Source organism: Balaenoptera acutorostrata, chromosome X (genome assembly GCF_949987535.1).
Source record: "Balaenoptera acutorostrata chromosome X, mBalAcu1.1, whole genome shotgun sequence".
Lineage (NCBI taxonomy): Eukaryota > Metazoa > Chordata > Mammalia > Artiodactyla > Balaenopteridae > Balaenoptera > Balaenoptera acutorostrata.
The window spans coordinates 17,067,180-17,089,560 of NC_080085.1; the positions used below are offsets into that span (position 1 = coordinate 17,067,180).

The 22,381-nt window shown below is 45.6% G+C and overlaps 1 protein-coding gene across 17 annotated transcripts in view; it reads right to left on the reverse strand.

Moving 5' to 3' along the window:
* MAP7D2 (MAP7 domain containing 2) overlaps nt 1-22,381 on the reverse strand; it is a 116,921-nt gene that overhangs the window by 79,473 nt on the left and 15,067 nt on the right. The window contains exon 1 of one of the 17 annotated variants that reach the window (XM_057538724.1): nt 20,887-20,947. The exons of the other annotated variants lie outside the window; for them this stretch is intronic. Within the exon in view, the coding sequence (XP_057394707.1) occupies nt 20,887-20,926 (40 nt within the window). The 5' untranslated portion in view covers nt 20,927-20,947. Of the gene's footprint in view, nt 1-20,886; nt 20,948-22,381 lie in introns of those variants that run through there. 17 annotated transcript variants of the gene reach the window in all.

The following is a 22,381-nucleotide window of genomic DNA, read 5'->3' on the forward strand; positions in this document are numbered from 1 at the left end:
CGCCGAGCAGCACTCACCAGCCCGAGAGGCTTGTCTGCTTCCCCGCCGGGGCGGGCGGGGCTGGGAGCTGAGGCTCGGGCTTCGGTCGGATCGCAGGGAGAGGACTGGGGCTGGCAGCGTGAACACAGCCTGAAGGGGTTAGCGCACCACAGCTAGCCTGGAGGGAGTCCGGGGAAAAAGTCTGCAGCTGCCGAAGAGGCAAGAGACTTTTTCTTCCCTCTGTGTTTCCTGGTGCGCGAGGAGAGGGGATTCAGAGCACCGCCTAAACGAACTTCAGAGACTGGCGCGAGCCGCAGCTATCAGCGCAGATCCCACAGCAACAGGGGCGCAGAGGGAAAAACGGAGAGATTCCCGCACACAGGCTCGGCGCCGAGTAGCACTCAGCAGCCCGAGAGGCTTGTCTGCTCCCCCGCCGGGGCGGGCGGGGCTGGGAGCTGAGGCTCGGCTTCAGTCGGATCGCAGGGAGAGGACTGGGGCTGGCAGCGTGAACACAGCCTGAAGGGTTTAGTGCACCACAGGTAGCCGGAAGTGAGTCCGGGAAAAAGTCTGCAGCTGCCGAAGAGGCAAGAGACTTTTTCTTGCCTCTTTGTTTCGCGGCGGGCAAGGAGAGGGGATTCAGAGCGCCGTCTAAACGAACTCCAGAGGAGGGCGCAAGCCGCGGCTATCAGCGCGGATCCCACAGCAACAGGGGCGCAGAGGGAAAAACGGAGAGACTCCCGCACAGAGGCTCGGCGCCGAGCAGCGCTCACCAGCCCGAGAGGCTTGTCTGCTCCCCCGCCGGGGCGGGCGGGGCTGGGAGCTGAGGCGCGGCTTCGGTCGGATCGCAGGGAGAGGACTGGGGCTGGCGGCGTGAACACAGCCTGAAGGGGTTGGCGCACCACAGCTAGCCGGGAGGGAGACCGGGAAAAGGTCTGCAGCTGCCGAAGAGGCAAGAGACTTTTTCTTGCCTCTTAGTTTCGCTGCGCGCAAGGAGAGGGGATTCAGAGCGCCGCCTAAACGAACTCCAGAGAAGGGCGCGAGCCACAGCGATCAGAGCGGACCCTAGAGACGGGCGTGAGACGCTGGGGCTGCTGCTGCCGCCTCCAAAAAGCCTGTGTGTGAGCACAGGTCACTCTCCACACCGCCCCTCCCGGTAGCCTGTGCAGCCCGCCACTGCCAGGGTCCCGGGATCCGGGGACAACATCCCCGGGAGAACGCACTGCGCGCCTCAGGCTGGTGCAACGTCACGCCGGCCTCTGACGCTGCAGGCTCGCCCCGCCTCCTCTGTACCCCTCCCTCCCCGCGGCCTGGGTGAGCCAGAGCCCCCGAAGCAGCTGCTCCTTTAACCCCGTCCTGTCTGGGCGGGGAACAGACGCCCTCAGGCGACCTACACGCAGAGGCGGGTCCAAATCCAAAGCTGAACCCCGGGAGCTGTGCGAACAGGGAAGAGAAGGAGAAATCTCTCCCAGCAGCCTCAGAAGCAGCGGATTAAAGCTCCACAAACAACTTGCTGTGCCTGCATCTGTTGAATACCTGAATAGACAACGAATCATCCCAAATTCAGGAGGGGGACTCTGGGAGCAGGAAATATTAATTTTTCCCCTTTTCCTTTTTTTTGTGAGTGTATATGTATATGCTTCTGGGTGAGATTTTGTCTGTATAGCTTTGCTTTACAATAGCTTTATTTTACTTCACTATATTATAGCCTCTTTCTTTCTTTCTTTCTATTTTTTCTCCCTTTTACTCTGAGCTGTGTGGACGAAAGGCTCTTGGTGCTCCAGCCAGGCATCAGGGCCGTGCCTCTGAGGTGGGAGAGCCAACTTCAGAACACTGGTCCACAAGAGACCTCCCAGCTCCACATAATACCAAACGGCAAAAATCTCCCAGAGATCTCCATCTCAACATCAAGACCCAGCTCCACCCAACGACCAGCAAGCTACAGTGCTGGACACCCTATGCCAAACAACTAGCTAGACAGGAACACAACCCCATCCATTAGCAGAAAGGCTGCCTAAAATCATAATAAGGCCACAGACACACCAAAATACACCACCAGACGTGGACGTGCCCACCAGAAAGACAAGATCTAGCCTCATCCACCAGAACTCAGGCACTAATTCCCTCCACCAGGAAGCCTACACAACCCACTGAACCAACCTTAGCCACTGGGGACAGATACCAAAAACAACGGGAACTACGAACCTGCAGCCTGTGAAAAGGAGACCCCAAACACAGTAAGATAGGCAAAATGAGACGACAGAAAAACACACAGCAGATGAAGGAGCAGGCTCAAAACACACTGGACTTAACAAATGAAGAGGAAATAGGTAGTCTACCTGAAAAAGAATTCAGAATAATGATAGTAAGGATGATCCAAAATCTTGGAAATAGAATAGACAAAATGCAAGAAACATTTAACAAGGATGTAGAAGAACTAAAGAGGAACCAAGCAATGATGAAGAACACAATAAATGAAATTAAAAATACTCTAGATGGGATCAATAGTAGAATAACTGAGGCAGAAGAAAGGATAAGTGACCTGGAAGATAAAATGGTGGAAATAACTACTACAGAGCAGGATAAAGAAAAAAGAATGAAAAGAACTGAGGACAGTCTCAGGGACCTCTGGGACAACATTAAACGCTCCAACATTCGAATTATAGGGGTACCAGAAGAAGAAGAGAAAAAGAAAGGGACTGAGAAAATTTTTGAAGAGATTATAGTTGAAAACTTCCCTAATATGGGAAAGGAAATAGTTAATCAAGTCCTGGAAGCACAGAGAGTCCCATACAGGATAAACCCAAGGAGGAACACGCCAAGACACATATTAATCAAACTGTCAAAAATTAAATATAAGGAAAACATATTAAAGGCAGCAAGGGAAAAAAAACAAATAACACACAAGGGAATCCCCATAAGGTTAACATCTGATCTATCAGCAGAAACTCTGCAAGCCAGAAGGGAGTGGCAGGATATACTTAAAGTGATGAAGGAGAAAAACCTACAACCAAGATTACTCTACCCAGCAAGGATCTCATTCAGATTTGATGGAGAAATTAAAACCTTTACAGACAAGCAAAAGCTGAGAGAGTTCAGCACCACCAACCCAGCTTTACAACAAATGCTAAAGGAACTTCTCTAGGCAAGAAACACAAGAGAAGGAAAACACCTACAATAACAAACCCAATACATTTAAGAAAATGGGAATAGGAACATACATATCGATAATTACCTTGAATGTAAATGGATTAAATGCTCCCACCAAAAGACACAGGCTGGCTGAATGGATACAAAAACAAGACCCATATATATGCTGTCTACAAGAGACCCACTTCAGACCTAGAGACACATACAGATTGAAAGTGAGGGGATGGAAAAAGATATTCCATGCAAATGGAAATCTAAAGAAAGCTGGAGTAGCAATTCTCATATCAGACAAAATAGACTTTAAAATAAAGACTATTACAAGAGACAAAGAAGGACACTATATAATGATCAAGGGATCGATCCAAGAGGAAGGTATAACAATTGTAAATATTTATGCACCTAACATAGGAGCACCTCAATACATAAGGCAAATACTAACAGCCATAAAAGGGGAAATTGACAGCAACACAATCATAGTAGGGGACTTTAACACCCCACTTTCACCAATGGACAGATCATCCAAAATGAAAATAAATAAGGAAACACAAGCTTTAAATGATACATTAAACAAGATGGACTTAATTGATATTTATAGGACATTCCACCCAAAAACAACAGAATACACATTTTTCTCAAGTGCTCATGGAACATTCTCCAGGATAGATCATATCTTGGGTCACAAATCAAGCCTTGGTAAATTTAAGAAAATTGAAATCGTATCAAGTATCTTTTCCGACCACAACGCTATGAGACTAGATATCAATTACAGGAAAAGATCTGTAAAAAATACAAACACATGGAGGATACACAATACATTACTTAATAACGAAGTGATTACTGAAGAAATCAAAGGGGAAATCAAAAAATACCTAGAAACAAATGACAACGGAGACACGACGACCCAAAACCTATGGGACGCAGCAAAAGCAGTGCTAAGAGGGAAGTTTATAGCAATACAAGCCTACCTCAAGAAACAGGAAACATCTCGAATAAACAACCTAACCTTGCACCTAAAGCAATTAGAGAAAGAAGAACAAAAAAACCCCAAAGCCAGCAGAAGGAAAGAAATTATAAAGATCAGGTCAGAAATAAATGAAAAAGAAATGAAGGAAACAATAGCAAAAATCAATGAAACTAAAAGCTGGTTCTTTGAAAAGATAAACAAAATTGATAAACCATTAGCCAGACTCATCAAGAAAAAAAGGGAGAAGACCCAGATCAATAGAATTAGAAATGAAAAAGGAGAAGTAACCACAGACACTGCAGAAATACAAAAGATCATGAGAGATTACTACAAGCAACTCTATGCCAATAAAATGGACAACCTGGAAGAAATGGACAGATTCTTAGAAATGCACAAACTGCCGAGACTGAACCAGGAAGAAATAGAAAATATGAACAGACCAATCACAAGCACTGAAATTGAAACTGTGATTAAAAACCTTCCAACAAACAAAAGCCCAGGACCAGATGGCTTCACAGGTGAATTCTATCAAACATTTAGAGAAGAGCTAACACCTATCCTTCTCAAACTCTTCCAAAATATTGCAGAGGGAGGAACACTCCCAAACTCATTCTACGAGGCCACCATCACCCTGATACCAAAACCAGACAAAGATGTCACAAAGAAAGAAAACTACAGGCCAATATCACTGATGAACATAGATGCAAAAATCCTCAACAAAATACTAGCAAACAGAATCCAACAGCACATTAAAAAGATCATACACCATGATCAAGTGGGGTTTATTCCAGGAATGCAAGGATTCTTCAATATACGCAAATCAATCAATGTGATACACCATATTAACAAATTGAAGGAGAAAAACCATATGATCATCTCAATAGATGCAGAGAAAGCTTTCGACAAAATTCAACACCCATTTATGATAAAAGCCCTGCAGAAAGTAGGCATAGAGGGAACTTTCCTCAACATAATAAAGGCCATATATGACAAACCCACAGCCAACATTGTCCTCAATGGTGAAAAACTGAAACCATTTCCACTAAGATCAGGAACAAGACAAGGTTGCCCACTCTCACCACTATTATTCAACATAGTTCTGGAAGTCCTAGCCACAGCAATCAGAGAAGACAAAGAAATAAAAGGAATCCAAATTGGAAAAGAAGAAGTAAAGCTGTCACTATTTGCAGATGACATGATACTATACATAGAGAATCCTAAAGATGCTACCAGAAAACTCCTAGAGCTAATCAATGAATTTGGTAAAGTAGCAGGATACAAAATTAATGCACAGAAATCTCTTGCATTTCTATACACTAATGACGAAAAATCTGAAAGTGAAATTAAGAAAACACTCCCATTTACCATTGCAACAAAAAGAATAAAATATCTAGGAATAAACCTACCTAAGGAGACAAAAGACCTGTATGCAGAAAATTATAAGACACTGATGAAAGAAATTAAAGATGATACAAATAGATGGAGAGATATACCATGTTCCTGGATTGGAAGAATCAACATTGTGAAAATGACTCTACTACCCAAAGCAATCTACAGATTCAATGCAATCCCTATCAAACTACCACTGGCATTTTTCACAGAACTAGAACAAAAAATTTCACAATTTGTATGGAAACACAAAAGACCCCGAATAGCCAAAGCCATCTTGAGAACGAAAAATGGAGCTGGGGGAATCAGGCTCCCTGACTTCAGACTATATTACAAAGCTTCAGTAATCAAGACAGTTTGGTACTGGCACAAAAACAGAAATATAGATCAATGGAACAGGATAGAAAGCCCAGAGATAAACCCACACACATATGGTCAACTTATCTTTGATAAAGGAGGCAAGCATATACAGTGGAGAAAAGACAGCCTCTTCAATAAGTGGTGCTGGGAAAATTGGACAGGAACATGTAAAAGTATGAAATTAGAACACTCCCTGACACCATGCTCAAAAATAAACTCAAAATGGATTAAAGACCTAAGTGTAAGGGCAGACACTATCAAACTCTTAGAGGAAAACATAGGCAGAACACTCTATGACATACATCACAGCAAGATTCTTTTTGACCCAGCTCCCAGAGAAATGGAAATAAGAACACAAATAAACAAATGGGACCTAATGAAACTTAAAAGCTTTTGCACAGCAAAGGAAACCATAAACAAGACGAAAAGACAACCCTCAGAATGGGAGAAAATATTTGCAAATGAAGCAACTGACAAAGGATTAATCTCCAAGATTTACAAGCAGCTCATGCAGCTCAATAACAAAAAAACGAACAACCCAATCCAAAAATGGGCAGAAGGTCTAAATAGACATTTCTCCAAAGAAGATATACAGATGGCCTACAGACACATGAAAGAATGCTCAACATCATTAATCATTAGAGAAATGCAAATCAAAACTACAATGAGATATCATCTCACACCGGTCAGAATGGCCATCATCAAAAAATCTAGAAACAATAAATGCTGGAGAGGGTGTGGAGGAAAGGGAACACTCTTGCACTGTTGGTGGGAATGTAAATTGATACAGCCACTATGGAGAACAGTATGGAGGTTCCTTAAAAAACTACAAATAGAACTACCATATGACCCAGCAATCCCACTACTGGGCATATACCCTGAGAAAACCATAGGTCAAAAAGAGTCATGTACCAAAATGTTCATTGCAGCTCTATTTACAATAGCCAGGACATGGAAGCAACCTAAATGTCCATCGACAGATGAATGGATAAAGAAGATGTGGCACATATATACAATGGAATATTACTCAGCCATAAAAAGAAATGAAATGGAGGTATTTGTAATGAGGTGGATGGAGTTAGAGTCTGTCATACAGAGTGAAGTAAGTCAGAAAGAGAAAAACAAATACAGTATGCTAACACATATATACGGAATCTAAGGGGAAAAAAAAAAAGGCCATGAAGAACCTAGTGGCAAGACGGGAATAAAGACACAGACCTACTAGAGAATGGACTTGAGGATATGGGGAGGGGGTGGGGTGAGATGTGACAGGGTAAGAGAGTGTCATGGACATATATACACTACCAAATGTAAAATAGATAACTAGTGGGAAGCAGCCGCACAGCACAGGGAGATCAGCTCGGTGCTTTGTGACCACCTAGAGGGGTGGGATGGGGAGGGTGGGAGGGAGGGAGATGCAAGAGGGAAGAGAAATGGGAACATATTGTATATGTATAACTGATTCAGTTTGTTATAAAGCAGAAGCTAACACACTATTGTAAGGCAATTATACTTCAATAAAGATGTTTAAAAAAATAAAAAAAAAAAAAAAAAAAAAAAAAAAAACATGTATAATTCTGAAATAAAATATAAGCAAACAAAAAATTCTTACAGCTAAATAAGCAAACAATTTAAAAAAATGGGCAAAAGATGTGAACAGACATTTCACATGCCAAGAAGCACATGAAAAGATGCTCAATCTTCAATCAGCAGGAAAATGCAAAGTAAAACCACAGTGACAAATCACTATACAACCACTGGAATGGCAAAAAAAATGTTTAATCCAACAAAAAATTGACCATACCAAGTGGCTGCACGGATGCAAAGCAACTAGCCCTCTCCTACACTGTCGGTGAGAATGCCAATTGGTACAAGCACCTAGGAAAAGTTTGGCAGCTCCTTTCCCAGTTAGAGCATTCATGCATCATACGACCCAGCAAGCCCACTCCTAGGGATTTACCCAAGACAAATGCAAACATGTGTCCACAAAGCAGTTTGTACCTGAATGTTCACAGTATCTCTGTCCATAATGACCCAAAAACAAAACAACTGTGCGTTAGCAAGAGAATGGCTAAAGTGGCAATGCAGCAAAAACACTAGTACATTCTCAGTGAGAGAACTACTCTTCAGCAATAAAAGGAATTAATTACTTATATATACACACAACATGGATGAATCTCAAAAACATACTAAGTGAAAGAAGCCAGAGAGAAAAGAGTACACTCTACATGACTCCATTGATATGAAATGTTAAAAGTGGCAAAACTAATCTATAGTCACGGAAAGCAGATCAGAGGCTGCCTGGGGCTGAGGGTGAAGCGTGTCTGCAAGGGGCTGTGATAGTGAGAAGTGTATACATTCGTTAAAGCACAGCTATCAGTACACTTAAAATAGGTGCATTTTCTTTGTATGTCAATTATACACACAAATCTATGTATAATAAATATATATATACTCAATAAAACTAATTTAAAACATACAGGTTCCCAAACTCTTCAGACGTGGTGAACTGGCATCTCCCAGGAGGAGGCAGAGAACCTGAATTTGTAACAAGCCTCCCAGATGGTTCCTAGGATCCGACAACAGAGGGAAATACTACTTTAGTCCGCTTCATGGGGGCAGGAAAGGGAGGCCTAGTGACATGAAGGTCCCAAATAAATAGTTAGTGAGTGCCTCTGCTCACAGGAATGAGTATATACCAATAAAACGAAGAGGGGACAGGGCAGGATGGAGGGGGGAGAAGAGAGCAGCATTTAATGGGCCATAATAAAAAGCAGTAAGTAAATTATTTCCATTTGAGACAGTAAGAGGCCAGTTCACATTAATAAATCATTTAAATATCATTCTGTCTACATCTCAACCTGCTTCTCAGATGCTTCCCTGGGTCTGAGAGCTTGAACAGGACTGTTTCCCAGGTGACTCTGCCTTCCTGCCACACCGATCTCCTGTCCCTTGTTGGAAGGAGCCAGGGTCTCTCTCACCTCCAGGTCTTCGCACAAGCCCTGCCCCCAGCCTGGAACGCTCTCTCCCCAACCCCAGCACACACTTAGTATTGTCAGATGAGTAGCTACTTCCTGCAGGAAGCCTTCCCTGATCTACCCGGGTCTCCCAGGAGGGACAGTTCTACATGCCTCCACAGCCTCATCCGTCTTCATCTTTGCAGCTGTGGTACTCCAGCTCCACACACCCTCTTATCTTCTCTACCACTGTTTTCCCGGCACTCAGCCCAGAGCAGGCTCCCAGGAAGTATCTGCTGTCTGAACACCTCAGATATCATTCCATTCACACATGTGTGAGACCCTTAAGTCTGGTGTCTTCTCCATCACCCTCTACTTATTGAATAAAAGAATTCTTTTACTCAGGGAAAACAATAAAATACCTATATTTGTCACATTCGGTTCTGAGGGCAAAATACTTCCGGGGCTCTTCAGGGAGTGGCAGACCCAGACACTGACACCCCAGAACCAGCCACGTGTGACTGGGCCCCCCCTAGAAAAAGCATCATTAAAGCCACTGAGCCAACAGATCTGTGTCACAGCCACTGACTGCCAGTGGGGACAAACTTGGACCTCATCGGGACACGGAGAACTGACTGGTAATGGCAGCCCTTCCCTTATCGACCCCGCCGGGATCAGTTTTAGGAAAGCTACAAGGGCTTAAACCAGTGGCTCTCAAACTTGAATTTGCATCAGAATCACCTTGAGGGAGTGTAAAAACAAAAATGCTGGACCCCACACCCAGAGATCCTGATTCAGTAGGGCTGGGGTCTGGCCCAGGAATTTGCACTTCAGACAAGCACCACACTCTGAGAAGCCCAGCCTTAAAACGCTTTAACCACAAAGACATTTGTGATCTCGTTTATCAAGAGGTATTTAGGAAAAGTCTTGGTTGGAAGACTTCAGTGCTTGGAAGATGAAGGATCCGAGATCCCTTTGCTTTTCCGTTCAGCCGTCTGCAGTGCGTCTCCCCTCCCGATCACAAGATGCTGCCACGGTACCAGCATTATCTTCTCGCGGGAGAGCAGGCAAGGCGGAATGAAGAGGGGAAGGGCAAAACAGGGAGGAGGAGGCTCCCTCCTCATGCTCATTTCTCTTGGATGCCAGAAAGATCTCCAGTGGTCTTCCCTTTAAGTCTCCTTGGCTGGTACTGGGTTACATGGCTGCACGGGAGGCCAGGAGAGTGAATACACGGCAAAGGGGAACGGAACCACCAACAGCGACTCAGGCTTGAAGGGACTCAAAGCCTGGCCCTGGTGCTGACTACCCCAAAACCCCAGCTCTGAAGAGAGAAGGAACAGCTGCTGGGAAGGCAGTCAACAGCCTGCCCCGCTGTTCATCCTCCTGTGTGGATGGCCCGCCGCCGGCCAGTGGTGTCCCCAAACAAAGCCTGGACCAGCATGCTGCTGAAAGCGAACCTGGTCCCGGGCACCAGCTGCTGAATAAACTTCAACAGCTCTCTCAGCCTCCTTTTTCCTTGTAAATTGAGATTAGTCCTGCCTTTGCCACAGGGTGGAGGGAAGAACTAAATAAAAAAATGGTCTGTCCACTTTTTTCTTTTTCAGACTGAGCTCTGGAAAACTAGGGCTGTGTTGGCTCTGTCACACATCACAGGCCGGCACACAGGCACTCATAAACGTCTGTGGAGTGGGCCAAGAGCTGCTTTTAAGCGCTTGTCCTTAGATTCTGTAAAGGCTGTTTGTAGAAATACCTTCTGGGGATTTTTACACTAAAAGAGATGCTGCTGAAATAGAAGCTAGAAGGAAACGAGGACTAACATAGATGACAAGGAGAAAAGACTAGCTGCTGTAAAAATAGAGCAAAGAGTGCTACCAGGTTGTGTGGACATTCAAAAGGCACTGCCATGGAGGAGGGGGGTGCAGGTCAGCAGCCTCGCCCACACGACATGCTGCAGGGGTGACAACCCGACTGTGTCTCTCCTACTGACCTTGACCGAATGGCAGCTGTCTGCCTGGAGCGTGGGATCAGGAGAATGTTGAGGCCACTTCCAGGTGGTGACTTGAGTCTGGCATGGGGCAGACGGGATAGAGGAGTGTCAGCATACGTGTCACACGTTTTTTCTCTCCCTGGATGAAATAACTGAGGGATGCTATTTTGGCCAAAAGAAATTGCCTGGGACTTCCCTAGTGGTCCAGTGGTTAAGACTCCATGCTTCCATTGCAGGGGGCGCAGGTGAGATCCCTGCTCACGGAGCTAAGAGCCCACATGTCACACGATACGGCCAAAAAAACAAAGACAAAAAGGAAAGAAAAAGAAATTGACTGGCCTGGTCTTTGTGGTCATTTGAAGGGGCTACAAACCAAACTCACCAGTCTTTTCCAGGCATAGAACGGCTACACAACAGCTCTGACCCATGGAAGGCAGCGTGCTATGTGCTTCAGATGTATTTTTTTTAAAATATATATATATTTTTAAATTTTTATTCATTTATTCATTTTTTGGCTGTGTTGGGTCTTTGTTGCTGCGTGTGGGCTTTCTCTAGTTGTGGTGAGCGGGGGCTACTCTTCGTTGAGGTGCGCAGGCTTCTCATTGCAGTGGCTTCTCTTGTTGTGGAGCACGGGCTCTAGGCGTGCGAACTTCTGTAGTTGCGGCACGCGGGCTCAGTGGTTGTGGCTCACGGGCTCCAGAGCACAGGCTCAGTAGTTGTGGCGCACGGGCTTAGTTGCTCTGGGGCCTGTGGGATCTTCCTGGACCAGGGCTTGAACCCGTGTCCCCTGCGCTGGCAGGCGGATTCTTAACCACTGTGCCACCAGGGAAGTCCCAAATGTATTTTTCTAATCCTTAATACAACCCCAAGAAGCAGGTGTCATTCATCCCATTTTACTGACAGTAAAGTGAGGGCCTGAAAGATTTTTTTCTAAGACAACACAAGGGGCTGAGGTTATGTGTAAAGATGCCTCTGGGAGGTGCTCTAACGCCTGGCTCCTGGCCCCTGTCCTCCTGGGGGTCTGAAGGACGAGCCTGCAGTCTCCAGCTGACTCTGACATCTAGAGCCAGGTCAAAAGTGGTCTCCCAGGCTAAAACTGATACAAAACCTCTGCCATCAGAATGATCACCATTTTCTGTTTTAAGAAATAAGCAAACCCCCAAACAGGAGCTTATACTATTTCTCTCAACCAAAGTGCACAGGAAAGGCAGGACAGGTCTTGTTCTAAGAGTACACCACACTCTGTCTCACGTGGCTCAGAAATTCCACAGAGAGGGCCTGCTAGTACTCGCTCCATCGCAGCAGCAGGAGATGGGACGGAAGGGGAGACACACACAGCAAGCCTGCGAACGGACACTGCTGCTGCTCCTCAGCACCAAACACCACTAGCAGATTCATTAAGTAGGACCCTGACTACCCCTTTCTGTCAAGGTTATTTGTTCTGAGCAAGATGGTTTGTCCTGACTAAAGCTACCAGTGGCCAAGAGTAAATGATAAAATGTTTTAATTTGCCCACAAGAAATGAAAATATCTATAACTCCCAGCAAGAAGCTAAGCTTAGCCAAATCTTTCCTGAATTGTTGTTTATAAATCAACATGATGTTTTATGAAAATTATTTAATAAAATTTACAGTCTAAGGAAATGAGTAAAATGTGCATGTCACCCAGCCTCTGCTTCCCCAGCCTTAACTGCCCATCTGGGCATGATTGTAACATCAACAGGGCTCAGATTCCATTCACAAGGCTTTGGCTTATTCCTTGCAAAACCTAACCTGGCACCTTGTATACAGCAGGCACACAATACAGGATGCCCCCTTAATACCAGCTAACATTTACAGAGCTCTCACTCTCAGCCAGGCACCGTATTAAATGCTGTGCACACATTCTCTTGTTTAAATCTCACAACAAGCTATGCAGTTGGATTTATTACTCTCCCCTTCCACAGAGGAGGAGAGGAGGCTTCCAGGAAGGTGAACTGACTTGCTCAAGGTTACCTAGGTAATAAAGGGAGCAGAACCAGGATTCAAACCCAAGGCATCTGGCTGAAAAAGCGAGCAAAGAGCTATGCTGAATGCAGACTACTTATGTCCAAGTGCAACCAATATTTTCTCACCAGCAGCAACAGTGATTAGCACGTCACACACTGATACAGTTGACCCTGGACAGCACGAGTTTGAACTGTGCGGATCCACTTACACACGGATTTTCTTTTTCAATATTAAATACTATGGTACTATGATTCCATGTTGGTTGAATCTGCGGATGCGGAACCACGTGTACGGAAGAACTGCCTATAAGGAGGAACCATGTATACAGAGCGTCGACTACAAGTTATTCTCGGATTTTCAACTGTGGGGAGGTGAGCGCCTCTAACCCCTGCCTTGTTCAAGGGTCAATGGTATTTGCAGATTTTGAAACTGCTCTACCATTAATGACTATTAAATACTGTTTCTGTTAGAGAAGAAGCAAGTGACTGAATTTACACATCTAGAATCTGCTCATTTGATTTCAGTCTCAGCACTTGTTCACACAGCAAGGCCGATCCAACCCAGAGCAGCTTCCGGCCCTGTGGCTCTGACTGGCCTGGCTCTCAAGGTCCTTGCAGCCCAGCCAGAGAAAAGCAAGCCAACCTGGGAGGGGAAATTGGAGGAAGGGGGTCAAAAGGTACAAACTTCCAGTTACAAGATAAAGAAGTACTCCGGATGTAACGTACAACACGATGGCTGTAGCTAACACCGCTGCACAAGACACAGGAAAGCTGCTAAGAGAGTAAGTCCTAAAAGTTGTCATTACAAGGATTACATTTCTTTCCTTTTTCCCTTTTTATTTGTTTTTATTGTATCTACGTGAGAAGATGGATGTTAGATGAAACTACTGTGGTAATCATTTCATTATGTATGTACATCAAACCATCATGCTATATGCCTTAAACTTATAGAGTGATGTATGTCAATTATTTCTCAATAAAACTGGGGGGAAAAAAAAGAAATCCAGCCTCACAGTGACAGAATGAAGGCAGGTGACTTAGAAGGGCATTCCAAGGCTCAACAATGGCTGTCTGTCCATCTGTCGGATGAACTCCTGTAGCTGTGCCCCATCTACCAACTCATCCACTTTGAGAGCTACTTGAGAAGGATTTACAGCTAACCTGCTAATATGAGAAGAGGAAAGGAAGGAAGGAAGGAAGGAAGGAAGCAAGGAAGGAAGGAAGCAAGGGAGGGAGGGAGGGAGGCAAAAGAAAAGCAAGGGGAGGGGAGTGGAGGGGAGGAGAAGGGAAGGGAAGGGAAGGGAAGGGAAAGGAAGGGAAAGGAAGGGAAGGGAAGGGAGATGACAAGAATGCAACAGGGAAAGAAGGCAGAATGGGTGGCTTATACTATAATTTCAGGGGGAAAATCACTGTTAAACAAGGATCTAAGAAAGCTGGCCCCAAATCTGTAGAGACAGAGTACATTAGTGGCTTGGTTCCCTAGGGCTGGGGGTTGGGAGGAAATGGGGAGTGACTGCCAATAGGTGTGCGATTTCTTTTCGGGTGATAAACATATTCTGGAATTGATTGTGGTATTGGTTGTACATTGCACAACTCTGTGAATACGCTAAAAAAAACCCACTGAATTGTACACTTTGAATGGGCAAACTGTATGGTATACCAAAAAAAAAAAAGAAAGAAAGAAAAGAAAGAAAGCTGGCAAACTATCAGAAAATCACAATAAAACCATCCCCAAAGCATAAAATGTTAAAAACCACAAGTACACAACCAGAACGAGTGAAAATCAGAGCACCCTGGTATGTATGAATGGTATGTAATAACAAAAGTGGATGAGTTTTATTGTTTGCTTCAAAGCACAGCAATCTGAAATCAAACATTTAAGGCATTTATTGTAAACAATCTGTTTCATGTTTGGAAACACAAGTAGTTGCAGAATATGGGATCAGAACCAGAGAAGGAAGAGAACCAGTTCCAAGCCAGGGAAGGACATCTGACAAAGCAAGCATGGGAGGTGCGACAAAGCAGCAAGAAGCCGCATAAAAGCCTGCCTCATCCTACGCAACCAGGCTTCCAGAGCATTCCTGATGAGGGTGACCCATTTGTGAGGTTATTCAACATCCTGTTCCATAAAACGAGGCCTCATAAGTAGCTGAAAATATGTCAGGTAGCAGGGGAGCCTTTCTGAATTTTGGTCCTAAAGCCTTGCAGTGGGCAGAGTATTGTTGCTAAAGCCTGAGTGGCATTTCAAGGATTTGGTACAACGATCCTTCTTTTTTAAAGAGTCTCATACTAATCCTGAAAGCTCCCTTCCTTACACCCAAGCCACCTTCAAGGTACTCTCTTTCCCTCTGTGGTTCCTAAGCAGTCATAAAAATCAGTGACTGGATTAAAGACCTAAGTGTAAGGGCAGACACTATCAAACTCTTAGAGGAAAACATAGGCAGAACACTCTATGACATACATCACAGCAAGATTCTTTTTGACCCAGCTCCCAGAGAAATGGAAATAAGAACACAAATAAACAAATGGGACCTAATGAAACTTAAAAGCTTTTGCACAGCAAAGGAAACCATAAACAAGACCAAAAGACAACCCTCAGAATGGGAGAAAATATTTGCAAATGAAGCAACTGACAAAGGATTAATTTCCAAGATTTACAAGCAGCTCATGCAGCTCAGTAACAAAAAAACGAACAACCCAATCCAAAAATGGGCAGAAGATCTAAATAGACATTTCTCCAAAGAAGATATACAGATGGCCTACAGACACATGAAAGAATGCTCAACATCATTAATCATTAGAGAAATGCAAATCAAAACTACAATGAGATATCATCTCACACCGGTCAGAATGGCCATCATCAAAAAATCTAGAAACAATAAATGCTGGAGAGGGTGTGGAGGAAAGGGAACACTCTTGCACTGTTGGTGGGAATGTAAATTGATACAGCCACTATGGAGAACAGTATGGAGGTTCCTTAAAAAACTACAAATAGAACTACCATACGACCCAGCAATCCCACTACTGGGCATATACCCTGAGAAAACCATAGGTCAAAAAGAGTCATGTACCAAAATGTTCATTGCAGCTCTATTTACAATAGCCAGGACATGGAAGCAACCTAAATGTCCATCGACAGATGAATGGATAAAGAAGATGTGGCACATATACACAATGGAATATTACTCAGCCATAAAAAGAAATGAAATTGAGTTATTTGTAGTGAGGTGGATGGACCTAGAGTCTGTCATACAGAGTGAAGTAAGTCAGAAAGAGAAAAACAAATACAGTATGCTAACACATATATACGGAATCTGAGGAAAAAAAAAAAAAGGCCATGAAGAACCTAGTGGCAAGACGGGAATAAAGACACAGACCTACTAGAGAATGGACTTGAGGATATGGGGAGGGGGTGGGGTGAGATGTGACAGGGTAAGAGAGTGTCATGGACATATATACACTACCAAATGTAAAATAGATAGCTAGTGGGAAGCAGCCGCATAGCACAGGGAGATCAGCTCGGTGCTTTGTGACCACCTAGAGGGGTGGGATGGGGAGGGTGGGAGGGAGGGAGATGCAAGAGGGAAGAGAAATGGGAACATATTGTATATGTATAACTGATTCACTTTGTTATAAAGCAGAAGCTAACACACTATTGTAAGGCAATTATACTTCAATAAAGATGTTTGAAAAAAAAAATCAGTGACTGGTGGGGATGACTGCACAACCTTGTGAATATACTAAAAACCACTGAACTGTACACTTCACAAGGCTGAAATTTGTTATATGACTAATACCTCAAAATAATTTTTAAGCTGTTTAAAAAATCAGGGCAAAACACAGAGTTACCATATGACCCAGCAATTCCACTTCTGGGTATATACCGCAAAGAATTAAAAGCAGGGTCTCAAAAAGATACCTGTACACCCATGTTCACATCAGCACTATTCACAACAGCCAAAAGGTGGCAGCAACCCAAGTGTCCATCAACAGATGAACAGATAAACAGAATGTGCCCTAAAAAGGAATGAAATTCAGATACGTGTTATGACAATGGATGAACCTTGAGGACATCATGCTAAGTGAAATAAGCCAATCACGAAAGGATAAATACTGTATGATTCTACTTATAGGAGGAGGTATCTAGAATAGGCAAATGTATAGAGACAGAAAATAAAATATTGGTTACCAGGGACTAGGGGGAGGGGATAATGAGGAGTTATTATTTAATGGTTACCGAGTTTCTGTCTAAAATGATGAAAAAGTTCTAGAGATAGATAATGGCAATGGTTACACAACATTGTAAATGCACTTAATGTCACTGAATTGTACACTTAAAAATGGTTAAAATGTCAAATTTTATGTTATGTATATTTTATTACAATAAAAACATAATTTAAAAAAGTCAGAGCCCTTGGGACTTCCCTGGTGGCGCAGTGGTTAAGAATCCACCTGCCAATGCAGGGGACACGGGTTCGAGCCCTGGCCCGGGAAGATCCCACGTGCCACGGAGCAACTAAGCCTGTGCGCCACAACTATTGAGCCTGCGCTCTAGAGCCCACATGCCACAACTACTGAGCCTGTATGCCACAACTACTGAAGCCCACGTGCCTAGAGCCCGTGCTCCACAACGAGAGAAGCCACCGCAATGAGAAGTCCGCACACCGCAACAAAGAGTGGCCCCCTTGGGGCTTCCCTGGTGGCGCAGTGGTTAAGAATCCGCCTGCCAATGCAGGGCACACGGGTTCGAGCCCTGGTCTGGGAAGATCCCACATGCCGCGGAGCAACTGGGCCCGTGAGCCACAACTACTGAGCCTGCGCGTCTGCAGCCTGTGCTCTGCAACAAGAGAGGCCGCGATAGTGAGAGGCCCGCGCACCGCGATGAAGAGTGGCCCCCGCTCGCCGCAACTAGAGAAAGCCCTCGCACAGAAACGAAGACCCAACACAGCCAAAAAATAAATTAATTAATTAAATTAAAAAAAAAAACAAAAAAAAAGAGTGGCCCCCACTCGCCACAACTAGAGAAAGCCAGAAAGCCTACGTGCAGCAACGAAGACCCAACGCAGCCAAAAACCCCACAGAAAACCAAAAAAACCCACAAAAGTCAGAGCCCTCACATCTAAGAATCCATACTTGATATCTGCTTCAAGGTAATAAGGTAGTACAAAAAAGACTTCAGAAAGTGAACACCCTTTTGGGACTTCCCTGGTGGCACAGTGGTTAAGAATCCACCTGCCAATGCAGGGGACACGGGTTCGAGCCCTGGTCCGGGAAGATCCCACAGGCCCCGGAGCAACTAAGCCCCTGCGCCACAGCTACTGAGCCCGTGCACCTAAAGCCCGTGCTCCGCAACAAGAGAAGCCACCGCAATGAGAAGCCCACGCACCACGATGAAGAGAAGCCTGCGCACCGCAATGGAGAGTAGCCCCCGCTCGCCGCAACTAGAGAAGAGCTTGCGCGCAGCAACAAAGACCCAACGCAGCCAAAAATAAAATAAATAAATAAATAAATAAATAATTTCAATATGTAAATTAAGCTCTGAGTGGGAGAAAAAGCAGCACCATTCCTGTGCAGAAGCTCGAGAGCATGGCCGAAATGGGCCCCAAGTAATTATTTGCTGAGTACCTGGCAGTGCTGTCCTGGTAACCATGGGGCACCTAAGTGTAAGTGACCGTGGTGACTCCCACGTGCACAAAGATTGTCTCCAGTCCTCCAGCCAGATTTAACTGTTTGCTCATCTATGGCTTCATGGTCTATTTTCATACTTCCGTTTACGGTACTTTTCAGTGTTAGACTTGGATTATAAGTAAGTTAGAAAAAGCATAGTTCAGTAGGTCACTAGGTCCTTGAAAGGCAACACCAGTATATATCAATGTAAGTACATTATATACAAAAATATATTTTTATGCTCATAGTCATCTTGTACTCAATACACAGATGATGACAATGACACCCCTGACCTCATGGAGCACAGCTATGTCTGTGCAAGACACCGCGCTCGGCACTTTCCGTGCACTACCTCATATAATCCTCCTGTCGACCCTGTGACGAATTTGTTACTCTCCTCTTCTTATAAGAAGCTGAGACTGGAACAGCCGAGAAACTAACTCATGGCTCCACAGCTAGTTAGTGGCCACACCAGTACCTGATCAGATGAAGGTCTTAAGTGGTAAATTCTTAAAATTTTTTTAAAATTTTACTTTATTGTGGTAGGACCACTTAACATGATATTTACGCTCTTAATAAAGTTTTACATGTACAATATGGTACTGACTCTCAGTACCATATTGTACAGCAGATATCTAGAACTTATTAATCTTGTTTAACTGAAACTTTATGCCCATTGATGAGTAGCTCTCCATTTCCCCTCAGCCCCTGGCAACCACCATTACACTCTTTGATGCTATGAATTTGACTCTTTTGGGTACCCTCATGTAAGTGGAATCATGCAGTATTTGTCTTTCTGTGACTGGCTTATTTCACTTATCATAATGTCCTCAAGGCTCATCCATGTCACATATTACAGAATTTCCTTGTTTTATGAGGCTGAATAATACTCCACTGCATGTGCATACCACATTTTCTTTATCCATTCATTTGTCCATGGACGTTTAGGTTGTTTTCACAGTTTAGCTACTGTGAAGAGTGTTAATATCTCTTTGAGATCCTGATTTCAATTCTTTTGGATGAATACCCAGAAGCAGGATTGCTGGATCATATGATAGTTTTATTTTAGTTTTCTGAGGAACCTCCACACTGTTTTCCATAGCGGCTGCACCATTTTGCAGTCCCATCAACAGTGCACAGAGGTTTCAATTTCTCCACATCCTCACCAGTGTTTGTTGTCTTCTGTTTTTTTGATAACAGCCATCCTGACAGGTGTGAGGTGATATCTCATTGGTAAATTCTTAACTGAAGAAAGAGGTGAAGAGGCTACTCTATGGGTGACTGGTGCAGAAAGTTAGAGAAGGGAGACACCAACATGCAGGAGTAAGCGCCAGACAAAAAGTCACATTAGGAGGGTAGACGAACTGGGTCCCATAGAAGGTCCCAGGTCTCTTTACGGAGACCAGGGGGTTTTGTGGGAAGGGTGCCGGCTGGGTGTGCTCTGCCTGTCCACAGAGGCCACAGCGAGAGGAGAGGCTTTAGAGGAGAGGTGTTTGCATGAACAGGAAGGACTTCTTGCCCGGGGGAGAGGGTGCCCCTCCAGCCTCAGAGGACACGGAGTGAAGATCCACCCTCTGTCCTGACAAAAGTTAACGTGCACCTGCTGACGGGGGAAGCTCAGCCCACGTGGTCTCTGCAGGTCCCCCCGACCCGGAGTCTGCACAGGGCGACTCCAAGCGGCCAGGCTCTCGGCCTCCTTGGTCCAGGATGACGAGGAGCAAAGAGGGAGCAGGGTCCGAGTCCTAGAAGGACACGTCGCAGCAGGAACGCAGGCAGCCGAGTTTCTCCACCACCTGAACACAGCAGGCAGAGCGGCAGACATCCGGAAGTCACCGGCACCGCAAACGCCCGGCCCCAGCCCTGCTCGGCCCGTCCCAGGAGCTCCTGCCCGGAGATAATATTGTTGTCAGAAGACCGGCTCCTTCAGGAGCCGAGCGCTGACCAGCCGGGTCTCGGTCAGTGACACAGAGGTTTTCCCACAAGGGCCGGAAAAGTCCTCTGCCATGTGGACGGCAAGGTTCCTCACGCACACGCCACACCCCAGAGGGTCAAAGTAACGCCAAGCCACAGGCCCCCTGCCAGCACCCCAGCGCCTGGAAAGATAAGCCTGAGGCCTCGAAACCCGAGCGCCCTCCTGAAACCAGGTGCGCCCAGCCAAGGGCAGCAGGCACGAACCGAGCACAGGAAGCGGCTGCTTGCGTCCCCGCGCCCCCAGGGGAGCCACAGCCCCGGCTGCCTTTGTCTAACACTCGCCTTGGTCGAACTGCCCGGCCTTCCAGCCCCAGCTCCCAGCGCCAGGACCTCTGCACCCACCCCGCCGTGTCCAGGGGCATCACAACTTCGTTCCTACTTGGCCGTCTCCTTCCTCGGAAATCCCGGCCTCCAGGTTCCAAGGCGGGTTTCGGCCTACACACGCAGCATTTCCTGAGATCAAGGACGCCTGACTTACCTTGGAAGGTCTTCCTTCCGCAGGCGAGAAGCTGCAGCATGCTGCTACATGAACAGAGTCCAGGGAGAAGGAAAACCCGAGTCTGTGCGAAAGGTCCAAGTTCATACTCCCCAGAAGGCGGCCTGTGGGACTGCATTGCCCTCTCTCATTTACATACACGGTGAAGTCATTTCCAACCAACGCCCTCAGGAGTTGAGGCCCACATCCCCTTCCAGGGCATTACTCACTTATAGATTAACTACCTTGGGAAAGAACAGTGTGCAGAAGCTAGAAACCAGGTTCTTTGCTCTGGTCCTACTTTTATTTGGGAGAAAACCTACCCTGAGCCAGAGATGGGACTGTAAGCACAGGCTTTCATTTACGTCTTTACTCTGCTCGCTTCTCTGCGGAAAACTGCCCTCAGCCATTTCTTTCTTTCTTTCTTTTTTTTTTTTTTTAAGTTTTGGTTAACTTTTTTTCCTTTTTTTCTTTTTGGCTGCATTGGGTCTTCGTTGCTGTGCGCGGGCTTTCTCTAGTTGCGGCGAGCGGGGGCTACTCTTCGTTGCGGTGCGAGGGCGTCTCATGGCGGTGGCTACTCTTGTTGCAGAGCACGGGCTCTAGGCGCAGGGGCTTCAGTAGTTGTAGCGCACGGGCTCAGTAGTTGTGGCTTGTGGGCTCTAGAGCGCAGGCTCAGTAGCTGCGGCACACGGGCTTAGTTGCTCCGCAGCATGTGGGATCTTCCCAGAGCAGGGCTCGAACCTGTGTCCCCTGCATTGGCAGGTGGATTCTTAACCACTGCGCCACCAGGGAAGCCCTGCCCTCAGCCATTTCTTACCATCCAAGGAGCACTTATTGAACCAGCTACTCTACGACTTGTCTCATGAAAAAGTGTACAGTTTGACCAAGACAGAGGCATGTAAAAAAATATTTATAATATAATACTGATAAGTTGCAATAAATCTGTATCAGAGCAAAGGAGGACACACTGCCTGGGGGTGGGAGCTGTGGATGTGCCCCCCATATCCCCTCCAGAATGACTACAATTAAAAAGACTGACAAGATCGGGTACTGACAAAGATGTGGAAGAACTGGAACTTTCATGCCTTCCTGGTGGGAATACAAAATGGTAGGCAGAGTAACAGGCCCCCAGAGATGTCCACGTTCTAAGCCCTGGACCCGTGAAAATGTTACCTTTTATGACAAAAAGGCCTTTGCAGATGTGATTAAGTTAAGTCTCTTAAGATGGGGAGATTACCCAGGATTTTCCAGGTGGCCCCCATGTAATCACAAGGCAGGTAGGAAAGCTAGAGTGAGAGAGAGGAGATGTGACAATGGAAGCAGAAGTTGGAGAGAAAAAGATTGGAAGATGCTATGCTGCTAGCCTTGGCGATGGAGGAAGGGGCCACGACTCAAGGGATGCGGGCAGCCTCTAGCAGCTGGAGAGGGCAAGGGAACAGATTCTCCCTTAGAGCCTCCAGTAAGGCTTTGCTGACACCTTCACTTTAGCACTTCTGAT